Source organism: Cicer arietinum, chromosome 2, assembly GCF_000331145.2.
Source record: "Cicer arietinum cultivar CDC Frontier isolate Library 1 chromosome 2, Cicar.CDCFrontier_v2.0, whole genome shotgun sequence".
Taxonomy (NCBI): domain Eukaryota; kingdom Viridiplantae; phylum Streptophyta; class Magnoliopsida; order Fabales; family Fabaceae; genus Cicer; species Cicer arietinum.
In genome coordinates this window covers 10072697-10083927 of record NC_021161.2, presented here as the reverse complement: position 1 = coordinate 10083927, position 11231 = coordinate 10072697, and the positions used below count along the sequence as shown (strand labels likewise).

The 11231-nt window shown below is 32.8% G+C and overlaps 1 protein-coding gene across 1 annotated transcript; it reads right to left on the bottom strand.

Annotated features, from left to right (window-relative positions):
• Positions 1 to 4605: 4605 nt before the first annotated feature.
• LOC101488824 (origin of replication complex subunit 6) lies at positions 4606 to 7140 on the bottom strand. Its single transcript, XM_004489984.4, has 9 exons — positions 6840 to 7140; positions 6595 to 6746; positions 6426 to 6506; positions 6209 to 6320; positions 6052 to 6114; positions 5845 to 5932; positions 5671 to 5741; positions 5044 to 5140; positions 4606 to 4961 (listed from the first exon to the last, which is right to left on the bottom strand). Exons 1-9 carry the CDS (start codon positions 6957 to 6959, stop codon positions 4882 to 4884), a joined length of 864 nt encoding a protein of 287 aa, XP_004490041.1. The 5' UTR covers positions 6960 to 7140; the 3' UTR covers positions 4606 to 4881.
• Positions 7141 to 11231: the final 4091 nt, after the last annotated feature.

Here is an 11231-nt window from a genome sequence, read left to right as displayed (position 1 = left end):
TAGGTGACACCTCGGTAAACTGTACTGACCCGTGATAGGTGGTACGTTTATGATTTACGCATTTTAGTAAATCGTGTTGACCCGTGATAGGTGGCACCTCGGTAATTGGTACTTTGGCCTGCGATAGGCGGTACGATTATGATTTACGGCCCTTCGAGGAGGGTTTTGGTTTGGAATTCCGAGTCCATGCATTTTGGCATATACGCATTGCATTAGGGTGCTTGGCACGCGAGTCGTGGTTGATTTGAGTTTTATGATTAAGTGATTTGAATTTGAGTCGTTGTGGTAATTGCGTTGAAAATGCTAAGTGTTATGTGTTGATTGTTGTGTGTAAGTATGATGGTTATCGAGATCCCAATTGTCGTGGTAATTGCGTTGAAAATGCTAAGTGTTATGTGTTGATTGTTGTGTGTAAGTATGATGGTTATCGAGATCCCATTTGCCGTGGTAATCGCGTAGGAATTGCTAAGTGTTAGGTTGTGAACTTGATTAGGAATGACTTGGGTTAATTCATGAATTTTTGGAAAAATGATCAGGGAAATCGATTTCCCCATCGATTGGATGGAAGTCAGGGACTTGGCCAAATGGACAAAATCGATTAGCCAATCGATTTTGTAATCAGTTTTCGAAAATCATTTACGAAATCGATTGCCCAATCGATTGGGCCTAAGTCAGGGACTCATCCATATTCGACCAAATCGATTTGGAAATCGATTGGCTTAAAACCTGGGGGCTCAGTACTCACTCAATCGATTGCCAAATCGATTGATTCAGCCCAGGATTCTGTTTTCATTAAAAAAAACCTTCACCCCAATCGATTGGCTTAGTGAAAATCCTCAGTTTGAGTTAGATGATTGATTACTCATTAACTTATCCATGCATTGATTTGTTATGTGTTAATTAGGAGATTGAGAACTTCATTTTACTTTCATTTTTAATTGGCAAAGTATTGTATAAACTTTTCGCATATTGGAAATCCCGTTAAGGTGCATGCTTAGTTGAAAAGTTATCTTGAGCATTTAAAAAACTTAATTGCTATGTGTTAACTGTTATTTTTTTGGTTGGTGACCCTTTACAATTATTGTGGAAATCTGGGCCTTGCCCTCAGATGAGAGTCAGGACGGTCCTACCGGTTCGTACCCTACGGACGGGAATGGAGATGGGAACGCGTGACTGCAGTTACGTTAGGAGGATCTCACGGGGCGCGTGGAGATACTCAGGGTGTATAGCTTTTTGGTAGGATGATCAGATTAGGATGATGTATAGGGACTAGGTGTCCTTCTTTTTTGGATTGGAGTATTTTTAGTTTGGAAAACTGTACTTATACTAATATTGTCAGTTTGACATCTTATTTGAATGGGTTCCAGGTACCATTTGTTGTTGTGTAAATGTCTTGGAATTTATAATTGGAGAAACTTTTCCGCTGCTTGTAAATTATAATGACTCAATTAATTATCCAAAGGCATTTCCTGATTTAATTCTTTGTCTGTTTTTAATTACTTTTAAAAAAAAAAAAATATACCCTCGCTTTGAAAAACGGGGTGTTACATCTCTCATGTCTCAACTCAAGACCAAGGGGAAGATGTATCAACAAAGCTTCTTCCTAGCACCAAATTTGTAATGCTTCGTGACAAACTCAAAGTGTTTGACAAACACACCCTAGTAAAACCACCCTCAAATTCTAAGGGAGAATATTAGAAAATATACACTAACACACCTAAGAGTTAGTTACAAGTGAATTGGAGTTTGTTGGTTACAAGTGAGTTAGAGTTTGTTAGTGTTAGTTACAAGTAAGTTAGAGTTGGTTAGTTGTATAGAGTTAGTTGAAAATGATCTTAGTATATATACACATCACATCATTGTAACATCTTTTCAAGTGTAATAAAATTTAAAATTAATCACTTCAGTTTTCTTTTAACATTTTCAGTTATCTTGAGTTTCTATAAGAGGATTTGTATATTCATTGTTTAAGATTTTAGGTAAAGATGTAGTATTCAATTCAATTGTGCATCGAAAGTTTTCCTAATCAAAGATGTTCAAGTGGCGTGTTCCATTGTACGAAGCCAACAGCGGTACAAATGTATATGGACGAAAGAAAGAGTTTTGCGTGAGGGGGAGCAAAAGAATGTAGCTGCAACTTAAGTTTTTTTACTCAATTGCAATATTCTTGAGTGAAACTAACTTTGCATCTAGAATTGATGCTAAATTAAAGTTATGATTGGTAACATTTGACTTCAAACTTGATTCTATACTCAAATTTAATTTGTAATTCAATTTTGTGTAAATATATAAAATAAAATAAAAAACTAAAATTAATTTATTCAAAATAATTTTTACTACAAAACCAAATACTTATTTAATGTTTTATTTCTCTATTTAAACACCACTCAATAGGATTTGAGTTCTCTAAAAAGAACGGCACAATATAAAAAAATAAAATAACGTCTACATAACAAATCATTGAAGTGTCAGAAATATTAATTTTGAATTTTCTTGTTAATAGTTTAGATTGTTTATCTTTATTCTTTTTTATGGTAAAAATAACTTGCTTTCAAATATAAAAGAAGATCGAAACAGTCAAATTGAAATAAATTGTGTTGTGACATTCTCCATCCATGAATTAGAGTTGACCCTGAAAGTTAAACAAACCAAGTTTTAAGCAATAGAACACAAACTTAAGGAGACAATGTCAATCCCATCTCTAAATTCTAAGAACCAAAACAAATTCTTCCACATATTATCCACTACAAAGAAGAAAAGAGGTTGCACAATATTAAGTTTTATCTAGTTACATATCATATTGTTAGCTTCCATAAGCATAATTCAACTATAAGTAGATAAATCAAATAAGAACAAAACATCTTGATATTGACTGTGATTTCATCTAAGAACATGTGTAGTCCAACTTTCACAAACATTTTGCAGGTTCCCTCACAAAAGCTCTATAGATTTCTCGCATCCCATTTTTTCAAGTTAGGTGTAATTCACATATACCTCCTAACTTGAGGAGTGTTAGAGTAGTTTGGCTATCTATTTCAATTATCAAATTTAGTTTGTTATTGTAATTCATCTTCCACTATATTATATATTCAATTGCTTGAAAATGAGTTTGGCATAGTTTAGCTAGTGACTTTATTCAAGTGTTTGCCTGCAAAACCCAAAGCCTAAATGGGTTTGATCCTACTTTATTGATGAATTCACTTAGCTTTTGGGAATAATTCGATATGTGCAAGATCCAATTACTCATATAATTAATTTTAAATTTAATAAAGTATTAAATTTCATTATCATGTTTGTTGTTTAATTAAATAGTTAAGTAGATAAGTCTTTGATTAAAATTATAGACTTGTTATCATTGTTGAGATTATGATAATGAAAAACAACTCTTTTATTATTTTAATTTAAATAGTTCTTGATATTATTGTGAGTAGGACATCAATAATTTAGATAGATCAATACATGTGTTATAATCTTTATTGTATAAAGATTAACGCTGACTCGATTGAGATTTTGTAATCTTAATCTGACAATAGAAAATCCTTAAGAAAAATTATAATAAATTTTCTTTTATCTGAGATGATCATAGTAATTAACAAATTATTAATTGTATTTTAATTCTGAACACCTAATACCTTATAGTGCTAGTTGAAAGGATATTTGGTATAATTAAATACTATTTTAATTAATAACTAATCAAGATGGGATCCACTCTATGATAAAATGAAAAACCCTAGCTAGGGAAATTGAATGAAAGAAGAAATGAGTAATTATTTTATGAATTAATCAATTTTAAATAATCTTTTATAGACAAGAAACCTTGACACTATGTCATGTTCTTTAGATATAGAATCATTTATACAACATCAGGAATCACGTTTGCAATCTGTTGACAACATTACCATGCAAGTCTCCAGTTATATTCATTTTATATTCCAACGCCAAAACTTAAACTCAAAGTCAGTTTGCAATGTTATGTTAAATCAAATATTTTATATAGCATTTGATTAATAGTTAAAGAAACGATACTAAATTGCAGTTGATAAAAGAACTCGTGGACTGACATTTAATGGGAATGCCCTTACTATTTGATGAGCAACCTGATTTGCTTATCTTCTATTAAACTCCACACTAAAGTTTGGTTAAGATGATAAGATGGTTAATAATACTATCAGTCACTACCTTGCAGTCTCAATAATAACCATAACTAGATCAAGGGACCCAAAGAGTGTATACAAGCCCACTGGCCTCTCGCATACGCATAGCAATCGGGAGGAACTGGAGAAAGCAAACAGTTCAGGGCCTCCAAGCGTATTTGAGAACATAGAGAAGGGAGAAGAAATCATCAACTTCCTTGGTAGTCTTACATAACATAAATGGGCTGGCATAATCCACCAATCTAGTACCATCATGAACACAAACAGAAAAAGAACAGGAAGCATATCTCGCCTATTTCCGGTCAGTCAGTCATAGAAAAAGCTGGCCGTAACAACATTGCTTTGGCACGGTTGTAAGGTAGTATTATCTCAAACTTGGATATATACAAAAAAAATGCACATAAACACATTAAGTTACAGTCTTACAGATTTACTTTCTTGTACGTGTAAATGAACAAATATATGACCCATTTTGAAGCCAAAAAATGCCAATGAATTTTTAAAAAGTGACAGTCTGTACAGAGTTCTTGCTATAAATTAAAGCTTTGGCAATTCACCAAAAGACAACTAACAAAATTGAGAACGCTATATGTGAGAATAATCAACAAGACCACTACTCCTCTTCTGTTACAAATACAATATAGGTTAATGTCAATCTTCATTCTTTGTTTTATACTGTACTGAAGGTCCTCCGGAATCTTCCATCACAATACAAAGCAATACTATCTCATATCGCCTCCAACTTCTGAGTCTCAGGAGTTTCCTTGGCAAAGTTGAGGCGGGTCTGTTTGGGTTTCTTGTAAGGCGCTACAGAAAGTTAAAGCAAAAACAAGGTTAATTGTCTCTGGCTTAGATGTGGAATCGAGAAAATGAAGAATTGTCTCAATACCTTCTGTCTTATCTTGTTTATTCGATGCAAGGACTGAAGATTTCCACTTTTGATAATCACGTGTTTCCATCTGCTTCCTCTTTTTATAACTTGAAATCTGGATATACGACAAATATTAGTTATTTCAAAAAACAAAAATTAGTTGAATTTCATAGTCAATTTTAGCAACATAAAAGCGATGACTTCATTATTCATATAAATTGGAAAAGCCACTATATATACATCAAATGTTAAGCTATGACAAGCCATTTAACTATATACACACATGATGTCAGAAGGAATCAGAAACACAGAACCAAGGGACAATAGAAAAATGTTCGATTTAACACAAGCCATTATACTATCCTTATGCATTTTTCCAATATAATCTTAAGACAGTTTCTATCTGTAAACCCCCAACATTTCAGTACAGAAGACATGATAACAAACTTAGTCTATCTACATTAAACATGTTCAACTTGGGTAAAACCAAAACGAAAGTTGATCTACAAGGATCAGTTTCATGCCCAATAAAAAATGGCAGTATGGTGAAAACAACCAATTCATTAATTCTATCCCATAATTAGCAAAATGACACAGAAATTATATATAGTCATGTAAGTTTCAAAGAGAGTTAGCCATTTATACCTCTGCCCCATCGTCAGACAAATAGCCACCATCCTCAGCTTTTCTTTTGCTTGGCAAGGCATCAAGCAGATCTGCTCAAAGAGGGGAAAAAGCAGAAAAACAAACATGCTTAATACAAACACAGGAATTAAAAATAATAATCTGAATAAAGATTCAACTAGAAAAGGGATATACCTCTATTGGTCTTTACTTCTTTAGGGTCTTTCTTTTCCTTAGCTACCCCAAAAACATCATGGCACAAGTCTTTCATAGTAGTAGAAACCTGAAGCAAAGCAACCATTCACAATTCATTTAGATTCATTAATAACACCACTCTCAAACCTATAAAAAAAACATTACACATTACATTAAAGAAATTTATTATAAATATAAATCACTTACACTAGAAAATTCAGATTCAGATGTACCACATAGTTCAATTAGCTTAATCTTGTCAACTTTGAGCTACAAAGTACAAGCACAAAACATGTCATTAAAATATAGAGTATAAGCATATGATGTGTGTAATGTGTGTGTTATGAGATTATAACAATTGTACCTTTTGTTTCTTTGCACATAAATAAAAAGCAACAGCCATGAACACAGGACGAGTAAAATCAGCACTAGCACGGCGAGCTGCCGGCAAAGATGAAAGAAACCGATCCTTATAACTGCAAGCAATAAAATAAAATCATTTGAGCAACACATAAGAGAAAGCATTTTATCAAACAGGTAGTGGATGGATATTGTTTATAATGATAAAATTAAAAACTTACATCTTTAGACCGTCGCGAACATAAGGTATAATTCGAACACAACCGAATTGGATCGCCAATTCTCTCACATCTAGCTTCAACCTAAAACACCAAACTCTTCAATTACAAAACGAAAAAAAAAATATAAAGAAAAAAATATAAAAACAGTGTATAGAAAAGGGGAACGAACTTGACGCCAAGGCCATTATGAAGTGAATTATAAGATCTGATGTAAGCCCTTTCGGACATTCCACTGAGTCTAACCGCCGAAGATCGATCAAAGAGAACACCGAGTCTCGTCGCCGCAATCTCCATACAGATGATAGCTTTTGCAACTTCACCCTATAACATCGGAACAAAAACGGTTACAGAATAATAACTAAAAACGGTTACATAATGCAACTAACTAAGTAGAAGTTAGGGAATGCAACTTACGACACCAATGACGGAGGAATCGAAGTGGACATCGCAGAGGCGACGGAGTTCAGCGGCTTTACGGATGAGGAGTTTGGAATCGGAGAAACCGAGTTTCTTTGCTATCTCTGAGATATCCATTATTTGTTTATTTTTGGAAGTGAATATGGCGATGAGATTTTTGGTTTTTTTTTTTTTTTTTTTGAAGAATGAGGGTTGAGATGTGGATTTTGAAGAGATGAAAAGTGGCGTTGTTTGGTGTTGTTTTCTATTTGGGTTTTTGAATATTCTCGCGCGCACTGTTTGCCGGGAAACGTTTTCATTTGGCGCTCCTCTTTTGGTGAAAATTGATTTTGCTGATTTGTTTCGTTAATGATTGATATTTGTATCATTTAAAAGGAGAAGCACACTTTTCTTTCTTATTTTATCTTTGACTAAAAACAATTTCTTTTTTTATATTACTAAGTATTGGTGTTACTTTAACTGAATTTTTTTATTTCAAATGACTTATTTTCAAAGTAAAATTAATTTTTTTTAAATACACTATTTAACTAAGGTAAATTATTAGATAATCATAAGTTAGGTTGAGTATGGATTCTCCTAAAATTAAAATCAAGTCAAAATTTAAATTATTTAAAAACTAATTAAATATAAACAAATATATGACTTTATACGATTGATTGTGGGATATTATACGCAATCAAACTTTAAAGTATAAGAGTGTTCATATTTAATCAATAATATGTAAAAAAAATTCAAAACATTATATTCAACATTACATTTATGATTTTTTAAAAAATTAAATCAATTGTTCATTAGAATAATCCAATAAAATTAATATTTACTCTCTTTTTTTATGATATTTTTTTATACATGTGAAATGAGCAAAAAACGAAACTCATAGTGAGTGGATGTATTAGGTTTAATCGTCATATATCGTAAATATAAATAATATTTACACTGTTAATCATTTATAATCATTAAATTTTTAGAAACATTTAATTTTTACTATAACTAATTATAAAACCATACAACGATAAATTATGATTGTTTTTTTTCTTCCAAAAAAACAAAACACTTCATTCACTAAAAACTACTCAGAAAGGCGTGCTACAATAGTCAAAAAATTATAATAAAGGAAAGACCATATAGCCAAAATAAAGTGTGAGTAGGGGATTTGCTTGGCCAATACCACTGACATTTGGTTTGTGACACAGTAGCCAAAGTAATACTAGATAGTGTGTCTACATAAGCTAAACACAATAAAAACAATTTATTAACATACATATGATCAGAGGCGCCTGAGTCAAGTATCCAGGGTCTAAGTGAAAAATATTGTGTAACAAAGGCAATAGGATCATCGAGATGAACAACCAAGGCAATTTGTGTGGTAGTTTGCATGTACACCTTCAGCTTGATGTACTCATTATACTTTGTGGTAGAAAACGTGACTTGATCACTTGTGTTAGAGGCCTAAATTTGAGCAACATTGGTGACTCTGGAGTTACAGTTGACTAGCTTTGATGCGACAATGTGCTTCAACATGGCAAAAACGGTTGCAATAGTTGCATCAAGTTCAACCTTGATTATGTCCACGTCTTTCTCCTCTTCTAGCTAATTGATAAGAATTAGAGAGAAGTGGAACAAATTCAATTGACGCATTGAGAGAACACAAGGATGGAGCATAAGCTGAAGGGGGCTGAAAGACACAATAGTTGTTCGCAAGCAGTTTCAAATGAAGGAACAATAACACTATAGAGAGTTGATTGTGAACTAAGTTAAGATCTAGTGTAAGACTCGCAAGGGCCAAAACCATAAAGAATTTTTCATGTTGTTCATCATGTGTTTCAACAATGTTAGTAAAGGGCATAAGTGCATCAAAGTCAATAATCAAACTATCAAGCTTATGCAACTTTGCATATCCATTTATTGTTTCTTCATGGAAATAAGATTATAGACTACAATGTTTAAACGATTAATGTCATTGGATTATGTCTTATTCGCCTTTGCCCAAACATCATAACACGTTTTAAATGAGCGAAACTGATATTGAAGTTTGACATCGATTGAAAACCAAAGAATACTACATAAAGAAACATCAATATGTTTCCAATTGTGTTGATCGTTGGCAATAACATCCTTGGACTGTTTGAGCAAATGGTCTTTATGACCTTGTCCTTAAAACCAAAGTTCAATGGCAACTATCCATTTTGCGTAATTGAAAGCACCTACCAATTTTTTGCAATGGATAAGAGGAAGCGTGGTGAAACTGAAGTAACACTATTGATTTACAAGAAAGGGGGGTTTGAATTGTAAATGCACCTTTTAAAAATTCCTGTTAAAACTTGAGAAAATAACTCAAGATTGATCTTGGTTATGAGAACAGAAAACGGAGAACGTTCTTGGTTTTTGTATTAAAACAGAGAACGTTCCTTTATTAGTTGAAAACAGAAAATCAGTTTATGTTTTATCTTAGTTAATTAATACAGTATGATAAATAGAGAGATAGGATATAGAATACCACACAAAGATTTTATCCTGGTTCACCCAACGTGGGTTACGTCCAGTCCTCACACAGTGAGATTTTCCACTAAGTGTTTAAAACAGAGAGCTTTATTGATCTTACAACACCTAGTCTAGATCAACCTTGATCTATTTCAAACTCTATTGCTTTCCACCCAAAAAACAATACCAGCACCTATCTAACCTTGATAGAAAGTAATCTTAAAACAAACTATAAAGAAACTCTTATAGTTTGAGTTTTTACAATTTGATTGTTTTGACAAAATCTGAGATTTCTCAACCCTTGTTTGAGAATTGATTCTTTACAAAGGATATAATGATAATTGCGCAAGCTAATAGATGAGTATGAACCAGCAACTATTTTGTAGAAATCAGAAAGTATGATTGCCCCTGTTTTGCAGAATTTCAAGTATGTATGTGATTGATTTATGGATTTTGAAGCACTTGAATTTCTTGCATTGATTCGGGATATTGGCCTTCTATTTATAGGCTGTAGATGCATTGATTGAAAGTACAAGAGCTGTTGGAGAGACTCTGTTTTTTGACTGAAACATTATTTCAGAATAAAAATAATCCTTCTTTGAAATAGCTTTTTTGACTTTTAATGGTTTAGCATTTAAAGCAATTATGTACTTTTTAGAAAATACTCTTGACGTTTCTTTATTGATCTTGGATGGTACATTATCTGTCTTGAGTCTTGAGTGTAGCTTGAGAATGTTGGAGATGAATTACAAATCAAATCAGAGAGAAACAGAGTTGTTGTCATTGTGCAGAAAACGGAGAATGATCAACGTTCTTGGTTTGTCAGTTTGAACTTTCTTGAACTTTAATAATCATTCTGGAGTTCCCGTTTTAAACGTTCTGGATTTCCTTTGTAATTGTCTTGTCATATGTCAAGATTGATCGAACTTTCTTGACATTTGATTTTTTGGAGTTTGCAAACTGTCATGGCTTTTGTCTGTCTTTGAGTCATTTGATCTTTGAGACCAAATAGCCTTTTTGAGTTTGGATGAATCCTTCTTGTTCCTTGTCATGTACTGATTAAATATTAATAATTTCCAGGGCAGACTCTTTGTCAAAGAGATAGAAAAAGTTTGACCAATATGCTGTGATGGACAGTTGTTGAAGCTGAAGATCATTCTCTGTTATGATGCAGAATGATCTTGTTGTTGTCTTTTCTTGATTTGCTTGATTCTGTTCTTAATTAAATCCACTAAAAAACACATGTTAAATTAACATAACATTTTAGACTCATAATTATTTTTCTTAATTAACCTTTGTTTATTTTCATCAAAACTTTAAAATATAGAGTTTGTCTCAACAATCTCCCCCTTTTTGATGATGACAAACATGTTAATTTAGATTTTAATTCTGATTCTAATATAAAGAGCTTTAACAGCTCCCCCTTAATTTGTGCATTTTTTAATTTAACAGAAATTAAAACAATGTATGTAATAAACATAGTTTTTCATTTAATTAATAACAACGATACATTAGCATTTTCAGAATTACATAATCAAGCTTTGTCAGATTAAAACTAACTTAACTCTCCCCCTTTGTCATTCAAAAAAACAACAGTTAAACAATTAAGAAGCTAATGAGGGAGAAGATCCTTCTGATGAGGAGGATTTTCCAGGATGAGGGACTTGAGAAGGAGGAGGAATCGGAAAAGGAGGCGGAGGTGGAATTCCCAGTTTGGGAGCAAGGTGATCTGTCATCCAAGTTCTGAGTAAAGCAGTCTCTGATCGTGTTGAACTTGTCTGGCCATGATGATCTGTAGAGCAGCCATAATGTCAGAGTTGGAGGGTGCAATTAAGGTGGGAGTAGAGTGAAGGTGAGCGGAGGGTTGAGAGGTGGTAGCAACAACGGTGTTGGAAGGAATAGGCATTG